At 49.1% G+C, this 23,611-nt stretch overlaps 1 protein-coding gene and 1 long non-coding RNA gene across 6 annotated transcripts in view; one reads left to right on the top strand and one right to left on the bottom strand.

The window, feature by feature from the left end:
• Window positions 1–1,442: 1,442 nt before the first annotated feature.
• LOC111527711 lies at window positions 1,443–3,211 on the bottom strand. The gene is made up of 2 exons (XR_002726747.3): window positions 2,447–3,211; window positions 1,443–2,156 (listed from the first exon to the last, which is right to left on the bottom strand). It is a non-coding gene; the product is annotated as an uncharacterized LOC111527711 (long non-coding RNA).
• Window positions 2,236–23,611, top strand: part of ILF3 (interleukin enhancer binding factor 3) — a 46,106-nt gene continuing 24,730 nt past the window's right edge. For all 5 annotated transcript variants that reach the window (XM_023194146.2, XM_023194143.2, XM_023194145.2 and 2 more), the window contains exons 1-4: window positions 2,236–3,829; window positions 21,070–21,159; window positions 21,491–21,720; window positions 22,138–22,315. In XM_023194146.2, the coding sequence (XP_023049914.1) occupies window positions 21,157–21,159; window positions 21,491–21,720; window positions 22,138–22,315 (411 nt within the window). In that variant the 5' untranslated portion in view covers window positions 2,236–3,829; window positions 21,070–21,156. The remainder of the gene's footprint in view (window positions 3,830–21,069; window positions 21,160–21,490; window positions 21,721–22,137; window positions 22,316–23,611) is intronic.

The raw sequence follows: 23,611 nt of genomic DNA, 5'->3' as shown, positions 1-23,611 counted from the left end.
TGCGAATAATTTATCAATTTATGTGAAAAACAAGAATACAATTATGCATCTCTGAAAATAAAACTTTGTAGAGTTGGCCGGGTGCAGTGGCTCACACTTGTAATCCCAGCACTTTGGGAGGCCAAGGTGGACGGATCACCTGAGGTTGGGAGTTCGAGACCAGCCTGACCAACATGGAGAAACTCCATCTCTACTAAAAATACAAAATTAGCCGGACATGGTGGCGCATGCCTGTAATCCCAGCTACTTGACAGGCTGAGGCAGGAGAATCGCTTGAGCCTAGGAGGCGGAGGTTGCGGTGAACCAAGATCGTGCCATTGCACTCTAGCCTGGGCAACAAGAGCGAAAATCGGTCTCAAAAAAAAAAAAAGTCTGTAGAGTTACACAAAACACTGTACAATGGCTGCTAAGAGGGAGGAAACTGGGTGTCTGAGGAAGACTTTGTGGTCTCATGTCTTTGGTACATTTGACATATCATGTGACTACGCTACCTATTAAAAATCCACAGTAAAATGTAAATAAAATAGCAGAGGGTACAGCATGCACTCTTTTTTGAGACAGGGTCTAGCTGTGCCATCCAGGCTGAAGTGCAGTGACTCCATCATGGCTCACTGCAGCCTGGACCTCCACAGCTCAAGTGATCCTCCCACCTCCTTCTCCCAAGTAGATGGGACTATGGGCACAGGCCATCACGCTCTGCTAATTTTTGTAGAGACTGGGTTTTGCCATGTTGCTCAAGCTGGCCTCAAACTCCTGGGCTTAAGGGATCCTCCAGCCTCAGCCTCCCAAAGTGCAAGGATTACAGGCGTGAGCCACCATGCCCGGCCAGGCACTCATTTTTGTAATTGTTGCGGGAAACACATGACCAGAGAGACCAACATGGGAAACAGGAGGATTTATTTAGGTGTACACAGCTCAGTGGATTCATGTCTGAAGAGCTGAGCACTGAACAAAAACTGAGTGTGGTTTTTATAGGCAAACTTACAGAAGCAAAACAAAAGCAGTTAATGATACAGTGACAGGTCATGTAATCTACAGCATAACTGGTGACTTAGCATAACTTGTGGCTTTGCACAGCTGCTGGCCTTGCAGCTGCATCGAAAGAAAAACAGAATCTACAAATCTTACTAAATATAAGCATTGGCAAACACGGTCATAACTAATGGTTCAGAGAAGGAGAGACAGTAAAGGAATTTGTTTTTCAACTTTGCTCCGGAGGAGGGTGTCTGGAGCCCATTCCTTTGGCCTCGACTTTTCAGTGCTATCTTATAAGCATTCAAGGACACCACACTTTTAAGGACAAGGCACTTGGTCACGGGCGCCTTTACTGATGTGAGCTGGCTAAGCAGAGGAAAACTTGTTCTTCTTTTCTTTTTAACCCTTGCCTTGCCACATAATCACATCTTTACACTTCAATTTTTTTTTTTTTTTTTTTTTTTTGGAGATAGGGAGTTGGAGTCTTGCTCTATCGCCCAGGCTGGAGTGCAGCGGTGCCATCTCAGCTCACTGTAACCTCTTCCTCCCAGGTTCAAAGTGATTCAAGCCATTCTTGTGCCTCTGCCTCCTGAGTAGCTGGGATTATAGGCGCACACCACCACACTGGGATAATTTTTTTTTTTGAGGCTGAGTCTCACTCTATTGCCCAGGCTGGAGTGCAATGGTACTATCTCAGCTCACTGCAACCTCTGCCTCCTGGGTTCAAGCGATTCTCCTGCCTCAGTCTCCCAATTAGCTGGGATTACAGGCGCCTGCCACCACACCCAGTTAATTTTCGTATTTTCAGTGGAGGGTGGTTCACAATGTTGGCCAGGTTGGTCTCGAACTCCTGACCTCAAGTGATCCGCCCACCTCTGCCTCCCAAAGTGCTGGGATTACAAGCGTGAACCACCACGCCCAGCCAGGAAACCCACTTTCAACACCTCCTTGCTCTTATCTTTTTTTTGAGACGGAGTCTTGCTGTGTCTCCTGGGCTGGAGTGCAGCGGCCGGATCTCAGCTCACTGCAAGCTCCACCTCCCGGGTTCACGCCATTCTCCTGCCTCAGCCTCCTGAGTAGCTGGGACTACAGGCGCCCGCCACCTCGCCCGGCTATTTTTTTGTATTTTTAGTAGAGACGGGGTTTCACCGTGTTAGCCAGGATGGTCTCGATCTCCTGACCTCATGATCCGCCCGTCTCGGCCTCCCAAAGTGCTGGGATTACAGGCTTGAGCCACCGCGCCCGGCCTTTTTTTTTGAGACAGAGTCTCGCTCTGTTGCCCAGGCTGGAGTGCAGTGGCACGATCTCCGCTCACTGCAAGCTCCGCGTCCCGGGTTCATGCCATTCTGCTGCCTCAGCCTCCCGGGTAGCTGGGACTACTGGCGCCCGCCACCACGCCCGGCTAATTTTTTGTGTTATCAGTAGAGACAGGGTTTCATCGTGTTAGCCAGCACGGTCTTGATCTCCTGACCTCGTGATCCGCCTGCCTCGGCCTCCCAAAGTGCCGGGATTACAAAGGTGAGCCACCGCGCCCGGCCTTCCTTGCTCTTCTTGCTCCAAATCCTGGGAACATTTGAATCAACAGGCGGGCATCTGTCAAACCTTCCTAGCAACTACGCCTGCGGATGGCCAACCTGACCCTGGCAGAGAGTGGGGTTTAGTTTAAGCAGATTGTACATCGGGGACCTCATAAGGCGCCTGGGAGCATTCAAGGACACCACGCTTTTAAGGACAAGGCGCTCGGTCACGGGCGCCTTTACTTCGGAGCTCCGCGCTGTTGCTGGCCGAGCGTCCGTTGAGTCCCAGCCCCAACTTTCCCAGGAACTGGCTGTGAGCCCTCTAGTGAGATATTTTTTAGACTGGGCCTCAGTTTCTCCATCTGTCAATCGGGAAAGGGGAAAGCGGGCTGGAGGGTCCCGACCAGGTCGGCTGTAGCCTTCGGAAGCTACAGCCCGGGGAGGCTACACCAAGGCAGGTCCGTGGGACGAAAGAACGCGGGCGCTCATCGGCGCCGATCGCGGGATCAAGGGACAGCAACGAGGAGACGCTGGACCTGGCCATTCCTCGCACGCATCTCTGATCTTCTGTGCCTCTCAAGAGAGATGCGGGAAGCATAGCCACCTCCACTGTAGCCCGAAAGTCTCCGGCCGACATACCGCCACTAACAAAGCTACACAGGCGTCTAAGCCTCTCAGAGCCATTTCCGCTAACGTACTCAGGGCGACGGGCGTTAAGATGGCGGCCGCGCAGGCGCGAAATGCCACAGCCATACGGAGGCTCCGCCTCTCACGCTTGCCTTGCATCACGTGGTAATGGCCGCTCAAAAACCGCCTTAGCGAAAACCAGAGCGTGACCTCGTCACGTGATGGAGGACTCCCAATACGGCACAGGGAAGGCGCCAAAAGTTCTTGTCACATGGCGAAGGAAACTGCGAAACTCGCCATTGTCACATGATAGAGTAACCTATCGAAAGCGGAGGGAAAGGCGCCGAGGTCACGTGACTATGCACGCAAACACCCAGGCTTGTACCACGTGACAACTCACGCCCGCCCCCAAGACACCCCCTATCTCTTTGCGCTCCTCCCTCCCATTTGGGTTGGGCCTGCGTCGAGGCGCAACGCGGCGTCGAAGGGGGCGGGGCTTCAGCTGATCACGTGTTCCCGCACCTCCCCGGCGCGCGCCTGCCCGCCCGCCCGCTCGCCCCCGGTCCGGACTCCTCCTCCTCCTCTTCTCGCCATTGCAGCTGGACCCAGCAGCCCGGCGCGCACCGCGTGGCTTTTGGGGGGAGACCCCGGCGGGCTGTGGCAGGAGGGCGGCGGCGGCGGCTGCGGTGGAAGAAGGGGACGCCGACAAGGTAAGCGTCAATGTGGCGGCGGCCGGGCCCGCTCCCGCCTCTGCCCCTCCCCCCGCCCGCCTTCCTCACTGAGGTCCCCACCGAGGGTTCGCGGTGACAAGGCTGGAGGGGTCCCGCGCTCGCCGCCTCCGCCCGGTCCCCTCATCCCGGCGGCTGACCGGTTCCTCCCTTGCCGGCCTCGCTCCCGCGCTCGGCCGTTAACTCTCCTCCATTGTGCGGAGGAAACAAAATGGCGGCGGCGGCGGCGAGGACTCGGTGCGCGCGCAGCCGCTCCCCCCCACACGCGGCCCCTCGGCCGGCGGCGGCGCCACGCGCGGGGGGTGCGCGCGCTCCGGGCCCCCGGCCGCCGCCTCCCTGGGGCCGGGTTTTGTCTGTTGCGGCCTCCTGGGGACGCGCGCACGTGCCTGGAGCACACACCCCCCTCGGGTCCCGATCTTTGCGGCGGGGCGACTCCCCTTCCTCACTCCTCACTCCTCTGTTATTCCCTCCTCCTCTTTGTCCCGGTCCCGCCCCCGGTTCCAGGAGAGTCCCAGGTTCCTGAGGCGGGAAACGTCGCCTCCTTTGTCCTCACAGGGCGCGGAGAGGCGGACCTCTCCTTGGAAGCCCCTTCCCACGCGGACTGCAGAAGAAGCCTTTGTGGGTTCGTTGGGTTTCCAAATCTCTAGTCAGCCAGGCCTCTCTCAGATTAGGGTCCAAACTTGGAAGGGTTTCAGCTTTCTTTTTCTTTAGTTCATTTGTTTTCATTTTTGAATGTTTTTCCGGATTGTATTTGCTTTCCCTAGAACGGCAGTCTGCTTGGGTGCAAGCTTGGGCCCCGAAACGTGGTTGCTTAAAACTACCTTTATTTCCCCTTGTAGTTGAGCGATTGAGATTCTAGAGGTTACGCAGGAGGTTCTGCCCCAGTTAATCTACCGCCTGTATGAATTATTTGGGGTGTACGGCGGTCTGCATGCTCTCCCCCAGTTCAGTGATCAAATTTGAGGAGAGTAAGGGATCTCTTCTTCAAATTTCCAACATTGATTGCCAGTTGCTGCTTAGGTGACATGGATCAGCAACGAAGCATCAGTTTCAGTGGCATCCTTTTCTGGACTCCGGTAATTCAATGATGCTGAATCTCTTTCAAGATTTTGCTCACTTGGAAATGAGCGGTGTGATGGCATATTTGTGGTCCACATGGAATCGCGAGGTGCCATCCGAAGTTAGGATTAAAATTTAGGACTTTTTAAGCTCTCTTTTCCTCAGGTATTTGTGATTGGGAATCTCCATGGATTGCTCGGAGTGCTGCCACTATGCCTTGTGCTTGATGCTTTGTGTGTGGTCTCGTGGGATGTAGTTACAGCAGCCGCCCAGACTGTGAATGAAGTCTGGGAACCAGGGCCTCATTCACAGCTGGAAAGCAGGGGGAGGCCGCAGGACACTGGCAGGTGCTCCTCTCCCTGTTCTGTGGTGCCGGGGCCCCTTGCCTGTGTGAGTGGCTCGTGGTCCCTGGGATTTGTGAATGGAATCCGCAGGCCCCAGTGTTGTTTGGAATATTCTTTAGTTCAGATTGGAGGCTGGCCATGAGTGCCAGGCTTGGCCTTGCCCCCACTGGGCGCTATTTATCAGTCTCCCTATCTTCCTGGAGCTCAGCCGCCTCTTCCTGGAGCTGAGAGGTGCCTAATTGTTTGTGGTTTTTCTGATTCAACTTGTTTGGTGCCTCTAGGCAAAAATTCCTTTGGCTCCTTCTAGTATTTGCAGAGTCTTGAAGGTCCATATGCCTGAGCATGAGGAGTCTAAGTCTGTGTTTTATTTTTCCTAAATTCTTCATGTTAAATATTACATTGACAAAGGACAGCTACTAATATTTTGATCACAGAGACATATACGGTGCTCCCTGGTTAAGGCCTCCAGGTAGGGGACAGGTAGAGTCAGTGATGGGGAAGAAGCCTTCCCTAAGTCCCTTTCCTTTGGGTACACAGTAGACTTCCCTTTTCTTCTTCAGGCTTTAGCAAGATGTGAGGGTTAGAAGTCTTCTATTCTGGGAAAAGCCTTTAGTCGTTTTCTTTGGGCTGGGGCCTCTTCTCTTATGGACTGTTTTCACCCTGTTTGTCGGTTTCTTTTGATTACCTTTCATGGCTCCAGAGGAGTGATTCCTTCCCCCATTTATACCTCTTGGACTTGCCATCCTGCTACGTTTTGTCAGCAAGTTAATTCACCTTGTGCAGTTTTGAAAGATGTGTAAGTGTTAACATTTAGTATTAGCAGTTATGGCCCAGGAAATTGTGACCTTTTATTTGAATCTTGCTGTGATTGAACCTTTGCAGGAACTAGGATTTTCTAGGGTTTTTTGGTTTGTTTGTTTGTTTGTTTGGTTTTGAGTCATAGTTTAGCTCTTGTTGCCCAGGCTGGTGTGCAGTGGTGCAATCTCGGCTCACCGCAACCTCTACCTCCTGAGTTCAAGCGATTCTCCTGCCTCAGCCTCCTGAGTAGCTGGGATTACAGGCACGCTCCACTACACCCAGCTAATTTTGTATTTTTGGTAAGACAGGGCTTCTCCATGTTGATGAGGCTGGTCTGGAACTCCCGACCTCAGGTGATCCACCCGCCTCCCAAAGTGGTGGGATTACCGGCGTGAGCCGCCACTCCCAGCCTTCTAGGTTCTATTTATTGGATGCTTTTTATGTTAACTAAGTTCTAGCAGAGAAAGATTTGATTTGTTTCCATCAGGAGGTTTGAAATCTGAGGCAGATAGTGGTTTGAGTGGCATCTTTGCACAGTGAATGAGTAAAGAGATTTGGGGCCTGGGAGGCATGAGGCAAACTTTAGTTTACTGCTGAAGCATTTGTCCATTTTATCTGAAACAAGTAGATTTCCCGTCTGTATAATTATACAGAGTAAGCTGGTGTGGAAATAATTGTGAAAGTAGAGTAGGCAGGTGGGTGGTGGTTGGAGGCCTCATTGGTGTGCTGATTTTTAAGAAATTTTTATGATATTTATGATCTCAGAATCCTTGTGAAACTTTTCCATGAGAACACTTCACAGGTGATTCCATTATAAATAGCAATTGGTGGCCAGGTGCTGTGGCTCACGTCTGTAATCCCAGCACTTTGGGAGGCCGAGGTGGGCGGATCATGAGGTCAGGAGTTTGAGACAATCCTGGCCAACATGGTGAAACCCCGTCTCCGTCTCTACTAAAAAAAAAGAAAAAAAAAAATACAAAATTTTCCGGGTACGGTGGCACACACCTGCAGTCCCAGCTACTTGGGAGGCTGAGGCAGGAGAATCGCTTGTACCTAAGAGGCGGAGGTTGCAGTGAGCTGAGATCGTGCCACTGCACTCCAGCCTGTGTGATGGAGCAAGACTCCGTCTCAAAAGCCGGGCGCGGTGGCTCAAGCCTGTAATCCCAGCACTTTGGGAGGCTGAGACGGGCGGATCACGAGGTTGGGAGATCGAGACCATCCTGGCTAACACGGTGAAACCCCGTCTCTACTAAAAAATACAAAAAACTAGCCGGGCGAGGTGGCGGGCTCCTGTAGTCCCAGCTACTCGGGAGGCTGAGGCAGGAGAATGGCGTGAACCTGGGAGGCGGAGCTTGCAGTGAGCTGAGGTCCGGCCACTGCACTCCAGCCCGGGCGACAGAGCGAGACTCCGAGACGGGCGGATCATGAGGTCAGGAGATCGAGACCATCCTGGCTAACCCGGTGAAACCCCGTCTCTACTAAAAAATACAAAAAACTAGCCTGGCGAGGTGGCGGGCGCCTGTAGTCCCAGCCACTCGGGAGGCTGAGGCAGGAGAATGGCCTGAACCCAGGAGGCAGAGCTTGCAGTGAGCTGAGATCTGGCCACTGCACTCCAGCCTGGGCGACAGAGGGAGACTCCGTCTTAAATAAATAAATAAATAATGGCAATTAGAATTCAGATACATTTAGCATCAGCTGTATTTAGGCGTTTTGTAAAAGTGATGTCCGGTTAAAATTTATTTTTTTTTTTTGAGACAGGGTCTTGCTCTGTCACCCAGGCTGGAGTGCAGTTGCGTGAAGCAAGAAGCAATCCTCACACCTCAGCCTCCCAAGTAGCTGGGATCACAGGCACATGCCACCACACCCGGCTAATTTTTTGAATTTTTTGTAGAGACAGGGTCTTTCCACGTTGCCCAGGCTGGCCTCAAAACTCTTGTGCTCAAGCAGTCTGCCCACCTTGGCCTCCCAAAAAGCTGGAATTACAGAAGTGAGTCATCGCTCCTGGCCAGAATGTAATTTTTTTTCTTCTCATTAAATGTTTACGTAGTGAAGAAATTGAAAATGTAGCTACTAGTTTATTATTATTTTTAAACTTTTAAACCAATTTTATTTTTTGTAGAGACGGGGTCTATGTAGCCCAGGCTGGTCTCAAATTTCTAGGCTTAAGCGATCCTCTTGTCGCAGCCTCTGAAAGTACTGGGATTACAGATGTGAGCCGCCTTGCCCCAGTGGCACTCATTTTAAGACAAAAATGTGTTTATTGTCTGAGGGCCATGGAATACGTGATCACCATGGATCATTTAGTCACAAAGTTGAATGTGTATTACAGTATGTAAATTTATTCCAAATTATTATTATTATTATTATTATTATTGAGCTGGAGTATTATTATTATTATTATTATTATTGAGCCGGAGTCTCCTCTGTCGCCCAGGCTGGAGTGCAGTGGCACCATCTCGGCTCACTGTAAGCTCCGCCTCCCGGGTTCATGCCCTTCTCCAGCCTGAGCCTTTCGAGTAACTGGGACTACAGGCGCCCGCCATCATGCCCAGCTAATTGTGTTTTTAGTAGAGACGGGGTTTCACCATGTTAGCCAGGATGGTCTCAGTCTCCTGACCTTGTGATCCGCCTGCCTCAGCCTCCCAAAGTGCTGGGATTTCAAGTGTGAGCCACCGCGCCCGGCCAATTTGCTCCAAATTATTTTTATAATTTTAAGTGATAGTGAGAAGTTCTACTTGGCAGTGTGAAGTACGTAATTTTCCGTGAACATGTGTGACAGCTGTCCTTACCTTTTTGAGGCTTTTGCTTCAAAAAGCTGAAGGTTAAGGTCTTAGATAAAGATAAAAAGTCTTCGAGATGAATTAGTCTTCCAGGCCACTTTTTTCCCTGCTACTTGTCACTTGTCTATAAAACTACTTTCTCATATCAGAGTGTTTTTTTTTTTTTTTTTGAGACAAAGTCTCTGTCATCCAGGCTGGAGTGCAGTGGGACGATCTCGGCTCACTGCAACCTCTGCCTCCTGGGTTCAAGTGTTTCTCTTGCCTCATTTTTCTTGCCTCGGCCTCCGGAGTAGCTGGGATAACAGGCACCCACCATCACGCCCAGCTAATTTTTTGTATTTTTAGTAGAGATGAGGTTTCATCATTTTGCCCAGGCTGGTCTCAAACCCCTGATCTCAAGTGATCCGCTGCCTCAGTCTCCCAAAGTGCAGGGATTACAGGTGTGAGCCACAGCGCCCAGCCTAATTTTTGTCTTTTTTTTTTTTTTAATTTTTGTATTTTTAATAGAGACTGAGTTTCGCCGTGTTGGCTATGGCGATCTTGAACTGGCCTCACTCAGGTGATCTGCCCACCTTGGCCTCTCAAAGTGTTGGGGTTACAGATGTGAGCCACCACACCTGGCCTGCAGTTATTTCAAAGTAAAAAGGTTTTACTTCATCCTTTGCTACTAAACAGTTCACGTTTGAGTGTTAATATTTAATGTCCATGTGAGAGATGGTCTTTTTTAAAAAAAAAAAAAAAATCTTAACTGGAAAAATACAGTTCTAGGAAAAGTAAACATTGAAGTATACACTAAGTTAAAAAAAAAACAAAAACAAAAACCAAGGCTTCACTCTGGGAATACATGGGGAAGCATTGCCTCTGCCTCCAGCCAGATATGGGAGGATCTCTCAGCCATGCTTCCCTCGCCCCTTTGCTGTCTGAGAGCATGCTGGAAAGAGGGTTTGATAATTCCCACGTGAAGTCATGTTGTATGTTTTTCTGTGGTGGCAGATTTTAAAGCATTTTTGTTGGTTCATCCAGGAGCAGTTAATGTTTTTCTTTTTTTTTCTTAAGGACTGGCCCTCACTATGTTCCCCAGGCTGGTCTTGAACTTCTGGGCTCAACGAATCTTCCTGCCTCGGCCTCCCGAGTAACTGGTATTACAGGCATGCACAACTGTACCCAATTTAATCCTCTTCATACGTTGCATTTGTAGTAGTATGTTCACAAAACATTTCCCCATAATGCCACCTTTAATCCTTGCTGTCCGTAGCCCGAGGCAGGTAGTATTTTCATCCTCATTTTTCACCCAGCACCAGAAAGGTAAGTGATTTGCTGTAGATCCCAAAGCTGCCAAGTTGGAGAGCCCAGGGGCAAATTCCAGGCTTCTAACTCTAGGACTGTGGGCACTCCACAACACTAGTGAGCCTGGAGTCCTGGGTCTCCAGAAACATTTGAGGAACAACTTGTATTTGCCAACTGTTTTTTTTTGTTTTGTTTTGTTTTTGAGATGGAGTCTAGCTCTGTTGCCTAGGCTGGAGTGCAATAGCACGCTCTCGGCTCACTGCAACCTCCGCCTCCTGGGTTCACGCGATTCTCCTGCCTCAGCTTCCTGAGTAGCTGGGATTACAGGCGCGCGCCATTGCACCTAGCTAATTTTTGCATTTTTAGTAGGGATTGGGTTTTACCATGTTGGCCAGGCTGGTCTCAAACTCCTGACCTCATGATTTGCCCACCCTGGCTTCCCAAAGTACTGCGATTACAGTCATGAGCCACCGTGCCCAGCAGTATTTGCTAGGTTTTTATTTTGTCAAGGAAAATATATTTAAATTAGTGATCATTCACCATTTCCATTTTTCGTAAGTAACAAGGTTGTCTTTATCACCAAAACTATAGGAATAAGATAAAGGACAGTCCTTTAAGTTGAAAATATTTATTAAAATCTTTATTTCTGGCTGGGCACGGTGGCTCACGCCTATAATCCCAGCACTTTGGGAGGCCGAGGGTGGCGGATCACTTGAGGTCAGGAGTTCAAGACCATCCTGGCCAAAATGGTGAAATCCCATCTGCACTGAAAATACAAAAATTAGCCAGGAATGGTGGTCTGTGGCTGTAATCCCAACTACTCAGTAGACTGAGGCAGGAGAATTGCTTGAACTCAGAAGGTGGAGGTTGTAGATGAGCTGAGATCACACCACTGCACTCCAGCCTGGGTGACAGAGCAAGACTCCGTCTCAAAAAAAAAAAAAAAAAAACCCACTTTATTCCTAACTTTGATGTAGTAACACTGTTGCAGTCTGAACCATGAACCATTGCACTGAACTTCACATTGTTAAATATTTCAGAATGGCATTGATAGCAAGATTTTAGACTGGCATTGCTGGGATTACAAGCGCGCACACCGGGCTAATTTTGTGTTTTTAGTAGTGTTGGGGTTTCTCCATGTTGGTCAGGCTGGTCTTGAACTCCCAACCTCAGGTGATCCGCCCGCCTTAGCCTCCCAAAGTGGTGGGATTACAGGTGTGAGCCACTGCGTCTGGCCAGTTGCTTTCTAAGAATCATTTTCAGTGTGCCCTTGATGGCGTGAATCTGTCAAAGTTTAAGGAGTCACCACGACTCCTAGCTCGAGTGTATCATTTCAGCTCACAGCCCAGGATGGGCCAGCTCCAGAGGTCAGGAAACCAGGAGGTGGGTTGAGTCTATGTAAATTTCAAAGCCTAATTTGGTCTCTCTAAGGCGAATATCCACTTCAGGACCGTTCGCTAGAGTGGCTGGGAAGGCTGTAAGATTTATGAAACACCCTGAAGACAGGTGGGGCCATACCTGTGAGGGTGTTGCCACTGTACCTGTCCATTCCACAAACATCTGTTAATCCACTCATGCTCAACTAACTTGGGCATGTTTCTTTTCCAACAACAAGTGCCATAAACCTCACAGTGTAATTAGTGAGAGGTCAGAAAGATGGCCATTGCACCACAAACGTAATGTTCTGTGGTTGAAGCTTCTGTAACTGCATGCTGTGGATGGGCTGGATTCAGGAACAAAAGAAAAACGAATCCCTGTGTGTTAAACCATCCCAAACCACCAAGAAGTCATGTTTAAAATCGCGATACTTTACTTACCACTTGATCCTGCCTTGAGTTTGTTTTCAGAGAAGCTGCATGTTGCTGGTGCCCAGGATTGAATCATAAAAATTGTGAGAATAGTCATTGCTGGTGCCAGGTTTGAATAAATGGGGTTGCAAGAGCAGCATTGTTCATCGTTTCGCAGCTTTCGTTTAAAGTTAGATTGGTAGGGGCAGCGGAGTGTTGCTTGTGAGTGGGTGCTGCTGTAGGCTTCTTGCCAGCAGTGTGCCTCACTAAAAATCCTCTTGAAAGGGAAGTTTCTGACCAGGCGTGGTGGCTCACACCTGTAATCCCAGCACTTTGGGAGGCCGAGGCAGGTGGATCACGAGGTCAGGAGGTCGGGACCATCCTGGCTAACACGGTGAAACCCTGTCTCTACTAAAAACAGAAAAAATTAGCCGAGTGCAGTGGCAGGCGCCTGTAGTCCCAGCTACTCGAGAGGCTGAGGCAGGAGAATGGCGTGAACCCGGGAGGCGGAGCTTGCAGTGAGCCGAGATAGCACCACTGCACTCCAACCTGGGCGACAGAGCGAGATTTTGTCTCCAAAAACAAATTTTTTTGTAAATTTTGTAAAAAAAAAAAAAAAAAAAAAAAATTGGCTAATTTTTTTGTATTTTTAGTAGAGATGGGGTTTCACTGTGTTAGCTAGGATGGTCTCAATCTCCTGACCTCGTGATCCGCCTGCCGCTGCCTCCCAAAAAAAAAAAACAAAAAACAAAAAGGAAAGGGAGGTTTCTGCTCACCCTGAAGATTCCTGGATCAGTTAATGAGACAGATTCCAAGAAGCTGGCTTGGATGTCAAATTTATCTTGGGCTCACAGAGAGAAATGGGTTTGTTGCCCTGAAAAGGAGCAATAACTGTAGTTTTTAAACATTTGTTTTAGTTCAGATAATTACTGCTCTTACTCATTTGTCCACGTGAGTCGGAAAGCATTGCTGCCGTTGCCTGGTCTAAGGGAGGAGGACCCAGGCATGTAACGGACTGCATGCTGGCCAGTTGTGGTCAGAGCCAACTGGAGGCCAGCGAGGCCCTTCAGGGGTCTTTTCAAGCTTGGGTCTGCCTCAGGGAGCAGGGGAAGATGAAGTGAGGCACTCATTATAGCAAGGGCACACCCACGGTTCTCCTTTTGAACAGTGAAGAGAGCAGATGGAAAGCCACATGCAGGGCATTTGCTGAAGACAGGTGTGTTGGGGGCGTGTGTGTGTCCTCTGAGGCATTTTGGATGGGATGGTATTTTGACCAAATGATACATTGTGCTTCAGTGGTTGGTGGGTGGCTTTTTTTCTTTTTTTCGAGACAGAGTCTTGCTCTGTCGCCCAGACTGGACTGCAGTGGCGCGATCTTGGCTCACTGCAAGCTCTGCCTCTTGGGTTCATGCCATTCTCCTGCCTCAGCCTCCTAAGTAGCTGGGACTACAGGTGCCCGCCACCACACTTGGCTAACTTTTTTGTATTCTTAGTAGAGATGGGGTTTCACCGTGTTAGCCAGGATGGTCTCGATCTCCTGACCTCATGATCCGCCTGCCTCTGCCTCCCAAAGTGTTGGGATTACAGGTGTGATCCACTGCACCTGGCAATGGGGTAGTTTTCTACCGCTAACTCTCGTCTGTCACATGGCGTTTTTATTAGATTGTCTGTATCAATTGGGGGTGAACTTTAGTCTTTTAACAGTTTTCAGAGTATGAAGTTTGGATGTAAACTCTAATATGGGAAATTAGTTTCGTTTTTGTTTTTCTTAAGTATCTTTATGGACTTATGGATATATATAAATTTAATGTGTCAAATCTGTTTTATTTTAGTAACATCTTTTGAAAATGTTCAAACATACAAAAAAAGGTGATACAATTTTAGCGAACACTCAGGCCAGGCGCAGTGGCTCACGCCTGTAGTCCCAGCACTTTGGGAGGCCGAGGCGGGCCGATCATTTGAGGTCAGGAGTTTGAGACCAGCCTGGCCAACATGGTGAAACCCCCATCTCTACTAAAAATACAAAAATTAACCTGGCATGGTGGTAGGTGCCTGTAATCCCAGCTACCCGGAAAGCTGAAGCAGGAGAAGTGCTGCTGCTTCCAGTGAGCCTGGAAGGTGGAGGTCGCAGTGAGCCAAGATCACGCTACTGCACTCCATTCCAGCCTGGGAAACAGAGTGAGAGTCCATTTCAAAAAAATAATAATAAATAATTTAAGCTGGGTGCAGTGGCTCACACCTTTGTAATTCCAGCACTTTGGGAGGCCGAGGCAGGCGGATCACTTGAGGTCTGGAGTTTAAGACCAGCCTGACAAATGTGATGAAACCCCATCTCTACTAAAAATACAAAAAAGAAATTGCCAGGTGTGGTGGCTCACACCTGTAATCCCAGCACTTTGGGAGGCCAAGGCAGGAGGATCACGAGGTCAGGAGATGGAGACCATCCTGGCCAACATGGTGAAACCCTGTCTCTCCTAAAAAACAAAAAATTAGCCAGGTGTGGTGGCACATGCCTGTGGTCCCAGTTACTCCGGAGGCTGAGGCAGCAGAATGGTGTGAACCTGGGAGGCGGAGCTTGCAGTGAGCCAAGATTGCGCCACTGCACTCCAGCCTGGGCGACAGAGCAAGACTCCCTCTCAAAAGAAAAAAACAATCCAGGTGTGGTGGCGCATGTCTGTAATCCCAGATACTTAGGAGGCTGAGGCAGGACAGTCGCTTAAACCTGGGAGGCAGAGGTTGCAGTGAACCGAGATCATGCTGTTGCACTCCAGTCTGGGCAACAAGAGTGAAACTGTCTCAAGATACGATAATAATAAAATAAATTTAATGAACACCTGCCTATATACACAGCTTAGGTCGTGCTGTGGGCATTTAACTGCTTGTGTTTTACGTATTTGTCCATCCACTTAAATAGTTCTCTTCACTCTTCACTTTATTGATTGATCAGAGACAGGGTTATACTTTGTTGTCCAGGCTGGAGTGCAGTGGTACAGTCATAGCTCAGTGCTGTCTCAAACTCCTGGGCTCAAACAGTCCTTGCGTCTCAGCCTCCCAGAGTGTTGGGGTTATAGGCATGAACCACTATGCCTGGCCTCATTTTTTTTTTTTTTTGAAATGGAGTCTTGCTCTGTTGCCCAGGCTGGAGTGCAGTGGTGAGATCTTGGCTCACTGCAGCCTCTGCCTTCCTGATTCCAGTGATTCTCCTGCCTTAGCCTCCTGGGTAGCTGGGATTACAGGCGCATGCCACCATGCCCGGCTAATTTATATATTTTTAGTAGAGACAGGGTTTCACCATGTTAGTCAGGCTGGTCTTGAACTCTTGACCTCAGATGATCCACCCGCCTCAGCCTCCCGAAGTGTTGGAGTTACAGGCATGAGCCACCGTGCCTGGCCACTTTATTTTGATGATACATTTCAAACTAAGTAGCAGAAAGTTGCAAGTCTTCCCTCTACGTGTTATTAACTATATTTATAATTCTTTTTTTTTTTTTTTTTTTTTGAGACGGAGTCTCGCTCTGTCGCCCAAGCTGGAGTGCAGTGGCCGGATCTCAGCTCACTGCAAGCTCCGCCTCCCGGGTTCACGCCATTCTCCTGCCTCAGCCTCCTGAGTAGCTGGGACTACAGGCGCCCGCCACCTCGCCCGGCTAGTTTTTTGTATTTTTTAGTAGAGACGGGGTTTCACCAGGTTAGCCAGGATGGTCTCTATCTCCTGACCTCGTGATCCGCCTGTCTTGGCCTCCCAAAGTGCTGGGATTACAGGCTTGAGCCACCGCGCCCGGCCTATAGTTCTTTTTTTGGGGTGGCGGGGTACAGGGTCTCACACACTGTTGCCCAAGCTAGAGTACAGTGGCACAATCTTGATTCACTCCAGCCTCCCATCTACCGGGCTCAAGTGATCCTCCTCCCTCAGCCTCCTGAGTAGCTGAAATTAATGGGCAGGTGCCACCACGCCCGGCTAATTTTTTTTTCTTTTTTTCTTTTTTTGAGACGGAATTTCGCTCTTGTTGCCAAGGCTCTAGTGCAGTGGCGTGACTTTGGCTCACTGCAGCCTCCGCCCCCTAGGTTCAAGCGATTCTCCTGCCTCAGCTTCCCGAGTAGCTGGGATTCCAGGCATGCACCACCAATGTCCTACTAATTTTGTGTTTTTAATAGAGACGGGTTTCTATTCTGCCATGTTGGCGAGGTTGGTCTTAAACTCTCAACCTCAGGTGATCCACCCACCACAGCCTCCCAAAGTGCTGGGATTACAGGTGTGAACCACCACGCACAGCCTATCTGGCTAATTTTTCTTTTTTTTGAGACGGAGTCTCGCTCTGTTGCCCAGGCTGGAGTGCAGTGGCTGGATCTCAGCTCACTGCAAGCTCCACCTCCTGGGTTTACGCTATTCTCCTGCCTCAGCCTCCCGAGTAGCTGGTACTACAGACGCCTGCCACCTCGCCTGGCTAGTTTTTTGTATTTTTTAGTAGAGACGGGGTTTCACCGTGTTAGCCAGGATAGTCTCGATCTCCTGACCTCGTGATCTGCCCGTCTCGGCCCTCCAAAGTGCTGGGATTACAGGCTTGAGCCACCGCGCCAGGCCCTGTCTGGCCAATTTAAAAAAATTTTTTTAGAGACAAGGTCTCATTATATTGCCGAGATTGGCCTTGAACTACTGTGCTCAAGTGATCTGCCTGCCTCGGCCTCCCAAAGTGCTGTGATTACAGGCATGAGCCACTGCTCCTGCCTCACTTTATTTTTATGAGGCGTTTCCAACTAAATAGCAGGAAGTTGTAATCTTCCCTCTTACATAGTAACAAGAATTTAGTATTTATTTTCAGTTGGATTTTTCTTTTTTTCTTTTTATTTTGGAGACGGAGTCTTGCTGTGTCGCCCAGGCTGGAATGCAGTGGCCGGATCTCAGCTCACTGCAAGCTCTGCCTCCCGGGTTTACGCCATTCTCCTGCCTCAGCCTCCAGAGTAGCTGGGACTACAGGCGGCCACCACCTCGCCCGGCTAGTTTTTTGTATTTTTAGTAGAGACGGGGTTTCAGCATGTTAGCCAGGATGGTCTCGATCTCCTGACCTCGTGATCCGCCCGTCTCGGCCTCCCAAAGTGCTGGGATTACAGGCTTGAGCCACCGCGCCCGGCCTATTTTTTTCTTTAAAAAATTTTTTGTAGATTCACTCAGGCTGGTCTTGGACTCCTGACAAATGCCCCTCCCAACATGGTGAGCCACCATGCGCAGTCTCTTTCTTCTTTTTAAATAATGCACAGATCTTTAGTATACCAGTCAGTGAATTCTGGCCACTGCATATACCCAACTCTTGTCAGGAGGGAGAATGTAACCTTCACCTCAGAAAGCTTGGGAGGGCCCCTTCCCATGTGATCCCAGAGGCTGTCCCATCACTGATTAGTTTTGCTTATTGTAGAACTTCACATAGGTGGAAGCATGATTCTTTTTGAATTTGTCTCACATGTAGCCAGTGAGATACCTCATAAGTCAGCTCCCATGTCCTCAGGATAAGACTGCTCTAATCACCAGTGCTTTGTTGCTTTCTGGCGCTCCAGTAGGATCCAGGCTCACCTGGTATATCCCCTGCTGCAGATTACAATCCACCTCTCCCAGGAGCTTCTTTCAGTAGATTTTTGTTGTGGTGGTGGTGGTGTTATATTTTTATTTACTTATTTTGAGACATTCTTTCTCTGTGTCACATAGGCTGGAGTGCAGTGGTGCAATCTCGGCTCATGGCATTCTCCACCTCCCCAGTTCAAGGAGATTGAGGAGTTCAAGACCAGCCTGGCCAACATAATGAAACCCTGTCACTCAAAAATTAGCTGGGCGTAGTGGCACGCACCTTTAGTCCTAGCTACTTGGGAGGCTGAGACAGGAGAATTGCCTGAACCTGGCAGATGGAGATTACAGCGAGCCAAGATCGTACCACTGCACTCCAGCCTGGGTGAGAGAGAGTCTCTCAAAAAGACAAAAATAGTTGGTCATGCATGGTGGCTCACACCTGTAACCCCAGCACTTTGGGAGACTGAGGTGGGAGGATCACTTGAGCCCAGGAGTTCGAGACCAGCCCACACAACATGGCAACACCCCATCTCTACAAATCATTTTTTAAAAATGTATTATCGAATTTTTAAAACGTGCACAAAAGAGTTACAGTATCCATTACCCAGCTTCAGCAGCTGTCATGTTCTGCAGTCTTGTTTTATCCTTCTCTACTATGTGCTCCCTGGTATATTTCAGAGCAAACACCAGGTATATAATTTCAGCCATAAATTTGTCTTAAATATGTGTGGAACAGTTTAAAGGTGGTTCTTTACAGCACAACCACAGTATTATTCCCCTAACCGAAGTAACTGCAATTCCTGCATAAGGATTCACTTCATGAACAAGATTCCCAGTGTCCTTGTGACTATCCAGGGAAACCACAGCCAAGGGAGTTGGCTTGGCAGAGTCAGTGGGGAATGAAGGCCCTTTGGAGCTTGACTCTGGCTTGGTGAAGAGACGTGGGAAGTGGAAGAGAGGGTGCCCTTTGCACACACATCACTCACACCTGGCCTTCGCTGCAGCCTGGGGAAGCAGATTTTTTCAGCAGTAGGATCTGGTACCAGTTGTTAGGTCTGTGGGATATGTGCTGCATGCTTCAAGTAGGTTGACTTGTTTCATTTTCATAGTCCTGCCGAGGGTAGAGGGGCTGCTTCCATGTTGCTGATGCAAGAAGGAAGCTAGTGGGCCGGGCAAGTGGAGTTTCAGGTCCAAGTCTGTGCAGAAGCTTGCTCTGGACAGTCGATCGAGTGGCTCACCCCATGGTGTGAGTCTCAGGCACATTGAGTCACTGAGCCCAGGGACTGGCTTTCTGCCCTTTTCATCCATGCCCCCCTCACACTCCTCCTCTCTTGCATCCCTCCCCTGTCATGAAGCCTTTGACCCCACCACGTCCTGTTGCTGGGCTCTGCAGGCGTATCATTTGGCCCCTAGGTTTTTTTTGTTTGCTTACTTGTTTTAGTGAGACAGAGTTTTGCTCTTGTTACCCAGGTTGGGGTGCAATGGGGTGATCTTGACTCAGTGTAACCTCCGCCTCCCTGGTTCAAGCAATTCTTGGGCTTCAGCCTCCTGAGTAGCTAGGATTACAAGCATGTGCTACCACGCCCGACTAATTTTTTGTATATTTAGTAGAGACAGGGTTTCACCATGTTGGCCAGGCTGATCTTGAACTCGTGACCTCAGGTGATACCCCTGCCTCGGCCTCCCTAAGTACTGGGATTACAGGTGTGAGCCACAGTGCCCGACGACCCCTAGGTTTTATTTATTCATTTATTTATTTTGAGGTGGAGTCTTATTGGCCAGGCTGGAGTGCAGTGGCACAATCTCAGCTTGCTGCAATGTCTGCCTCCTGGGTTAAAGCTATTCTCCTGCCTCTCAGCCTCCCTAGTAGCTGGGATGACAGGTGTGCGCCACCACATCCATCTAATTTTTGTATTTTTGGGAGAGACGCGGTTTCACCATGTTGACCAAGGTGGTCTCAAATTCCTGACTTCTTTTTTTTTTTTTTTTTTTTTTTTTTTGAGACAAAGTCTTGCTCTGTCACCCAGCCTGGAGTGCAGTGGCGCAATCTCGGCTCACTGCAAGCCCTGCCTGCTGGGTTCACGCCATTCTCCAGCCTCAGCCTCCCGTGTAGCTGGGACTACAGGCGCCCGCCACCGCACCCGGCTAATTTTTTGTATTTTTAGTAGAGACGAGGTTTCACCGTGTTAGCCAGGATGGTCTCGATCTCCTGACCTTGTCATCCGCCTGCCTCAGCCTCCCAAAGTGCTGGGATTACAGGCGTGAGCCACCATGCCCGGCCCGAATTCCTGACTTCAAGTGATCTACCCACCTCAGCCTCCCAGAGTGCTGGGATTACAGGCGTGAGCCACCTCACTCAAGCACCCTTAGGTTTTTAAGTTTGGGATGTTTAGATTTTGCAGTTAGATTTTGCTAGGTAGTCCTGGGGTATTCTGGGAAGTTCTTGTTTTGGCCAGCATGTCAGAATTTACCCTTGATGCTTGGGCCTTTTCAGGTTTGAGCCTGCTCTGCTGGCTGGGAACTAGTTTAGTCGGAAGGGGCTGGCAGTTGCCTGTGGGGGGTAGATTCATCTGGTATGTATTGTGCTGATGGAGTTTTTTGGTTGTTTACTCATTTGGAAGATTGCAGTATGGACCAGACTGTTTGTGTAGAGTGGGAATTGAGTAGGTTGGAGTCGGCATGATACTGAGACTGAAATAGTAATTATGGCTTAGTTTGTCCTGAAAGATTCTGTTGTGCACTTCAGTTGTCTTAGCATCTTCAGAGTTGAACCTGCTGTGGTTGTCGTCGTCCACCTGATATTTCAGATACTCACTTTTGGGGAGGTTCGTTCTTTCTCATTTTACAGAAACCTTTTGGGACCCTTTGCCATATGTCTTTCTTCAATCTTTTCGTTACCGTCAGGAATTAGAGCTCCTTCCCTCTCTTTTCCTTCTCCAAGCACCAAGATTTTGATGTAAGCCTTTTTTTTTTTTTTTTGAGATGAAGTCTTGCTCTGCCACCCATGCTGGAGTGCAGTGGTGTGATCTGTGCTCACCGCAGCCTCCATATCCTGGGCTCAAGTGATACTTGTGCCTCAGCCTCCCAAGTAGCCAGGACTACAGGTGCCCACCACACCCAGCCAATTTTTGTATTTTTGGTAGAGATGGGGTTTTGCCATGTTTGCCAGGCTGGTCTCAAACTCCTGACCTCAAGTGATCCACCCGCCTCGGCCTCCCAAAGTGGCGGGATTACAGGCGTGAGCCACTGTGCCTAGCCTGATGTGAGCATTTCTACCTGTAGTGTTTTTTGGAGACCTGTTAATATTTTCATACTTGTAAAAATGGGCATATTTATGTAAAGGAAGATAAAAAAGAAAGTAAAATACCATCTGAGTGTCTGTAGGCCTGAAGTCAGATCAGATTTCTTGAAACCATCTGTTTTCATTTTTAGGGTGTTACGTAGTTAATGCCTTGGCTTAGCAGTGGTTACTTGGAAATAAAGATGTGTCCTGCTGTGTTGACAGGCCCTTCATGAGGCAGCACACATGTCATTCTTGCTACTGTGTACCTGGCTGCTAAAATGAATCCTACTATAAGTTATATGAAACTAAAAAGATTTTCTGATCTTATAGAGCTGAAGTATTGATAACACCAAGGAAATCTATCACGATTTGAAAAGATAAGCAAAAGTTTGATTTCCAGACACTACAGAAGTAAAAATGGTAAGTTTTTGATTACGGATACTGTTTCTTCACTCACGTACAGAGATGTTTATAACCTTTTCCAAAGCATTTGATTCCATTACCATTTTTATTAGCTCTTTTGGATTATAAAGTAATATTATCTATTCTGTATTCCATTCTGTCTCCCACTGCCCAGACACAACAGCTGTTCAGTTTGCTTGTTCCTCCTTGGTCCTTCAGTTGTGCTCCTGCAGGCTTGGTTTTTACACACAAGCGATATAGCATCGTTCTGAATTGTGCAGCTTAAAAGATGGATGTTGGGCTGTTTGCTCTCTTTACATCATTTTTAACTTAATTCTCACATCCCTAGCGTCCAATGCGAATTTTTGTGAATGATGACCGCCATGTAATGGCAAAGCATTCTTCCGTTTATCCAACGCAAGAGGAGCTGGAGGCAGTCCAGAACATGGTGTCCCACACGGAGCGGGCACTCAAAGCTGTGTCCGACTGGATAGACGAGCAGGAAAAGGGTAGCAGCGAGCAGGCAGAGTCCGATAACATGGATGTGCCCCCAGAGGACGACAGTAAAGAAGGGGCTGGGTAAGTGAGGTTTTCTGTCATCGTTTTCTTTCTTGTAGAGAGGGTAGCCAGGGTAGGGGTTGGTACCTGTTTTCTTTTTTTTTCTTTTTGAGACGGAGTCTCGCTTTGCAGTCCAGACTGGAGTGCAGTGGTGTGATCTCGGCTCACTGCAAGCTCCGCCTCCCGGGTTCACGCCATTCTCCTGCCTCAGCCTCCCAAGTTTAGCTGGGACTACAGGCGCCTGCCACCAAGCCCGGCTAATTTTTTTGTATTTTTAGTAGAGAGGGGGTTTCACCCTGTTAGCCAGGATGGTGTCGATCTGACCTCGTAGGGTAGGGGTTGGCTCCTGTTTTCTAAGAAACTCCAGCCTGTCTTGGGACCTCTGGGTCGTGGTCAGACTGAATTCCTCACTGAGCTGGATGTTGGTCTGTCCCTCAGGGAACAGAAGACGGAGCACATGACCAGAACCCTGCGGGGAGTGATGCGGGTGGGCCTGGTGGCAAAGGGCCTCCTACTCAAGGGGGACTTGGATCTGGAGCTGGTGCTGCTGTGTAAGGAGAAGCCCACAACTGCCCTCCTAGACAAGGTGGCCGACAACCTGGCCATCCAGCTTGCTGTAAGTGTGGCGGTCACTGCCGGGTAGGTGGGTGGTTGGTAGGCATGCTGGTTGAGGATGTGGGGCCCAGGAAGAAGTGTCCAGCTAGGCCATGCTCCAAGAAGCACATGCCAGACTTGCACTGGCACTTGCTGTGCATGTGTCTTCTCAGTAGGTGACGAGCAGGACACCAAAAAGCCACTGAGCTTTTGTGGAACCTGACTGCAGGGGTCATAAGGACCCCGTGCCTGTTTTGTGCCAGGCTGCACACAAGCCCAAGATCATTGGGCATAAACTTCACGTCTAGGCTCCATTGGATGGATGGCTAGATAAATAGCAGAGTTGTTATCTCTTCCATTGGATCCAAAGCTAAATGTAAAGAATTGTTTTTTTTCTTTTGAGATGGAGTCTCAGTGTGTTGCCCAGGCTAGAGTACAGTGGCTCGATCTCAGATCACTGCAACCTCTACCTCTGAGGTAGATGATTCTCCTACCTCAGGCTCCCGAGTAGCTAGATTACAGGCGTGCACCACCACACCCAGCTAATTTTTATATTTTTAGTATAGATGGGGTTTCACTGTGTTGGCCAGGCTGGTCTCTAACTCCCAACCTCAGGTGATTCATTCATCCATCTCAGTCTCCCAAAGTGCTGGGATCACAGCCATGAGCCACAGCACCCAGCTGAAAATTTTTTCTATATGTTTATTTTATTTTTATAAATAGAGATGGGTTCTTGCTGTATTGTCCTGGCTGGATTCAAACTGTTGCCCTCTAGCAGTCCTCTTGTCTCCAGCCTCCCACAGTGCTGGGATTAGAAGTGTGAGCCACCACACACACTTTTTTTTTTTTTGAGATGGAGTCTTACTCTGTTGCCTAGGCTGGAGTGCAGTGGTGCAGTCTCGGCTCACTGTAACCTCTGCCTCCTGAGTTTAAGCGATTCTCCTGCCTTAGCCTCCCGAGTAGCTGGTACTACAGGCACGTGCCGCTACGTCCAGCTAATTTTTGTATTTTTAGTAGAGATGGGGTTTCGCCATGTTGGCCAGGGTGGTCTCGAACTCCTGACCTCAAGCCATCTGTCCACCTTGGCCTCCTGAAGAGCTGGGATTACAGGCATGAGCCACCGTGCCCGGCCAATTTTTTTTTTTTTTTAAAAGATAAGGAAGGTCTTGCTCTGTAGCCCAGGCTGGAGTGTGGCGGCGCAATTATAGTTCACTGCAACCTCCACTTCCAGGTCTCAGGTGATCCTCCCATTGCAGTGCCCTGAGTAACTAGGACTACCGGCATGTACTACCACTCCCAGCTAAAAGATCTTTTTTTT

Source organism: Piliocolobus tephrosceles, chromosome 21 (genome assembly GCF_002776525.5).
Source record: "Piliocolobus tephrosceles isolate RC106 chromosome 21, ASM277652v3, whole genome shotgun sequence".
Classification (NCBI taxonomy): domain Eukaryota; kingdom Metazoa; phylum Chordata; class Mammalia; order Primates; family Cercopithecidae; genus Piliocolobus; species Piliocolobus tephrosceles.
The sequence above is the reverse complement of the archived record's forward strand: the minus strand, read 5'-3'. Positions and strand labels throughout refer to the sequence as shown.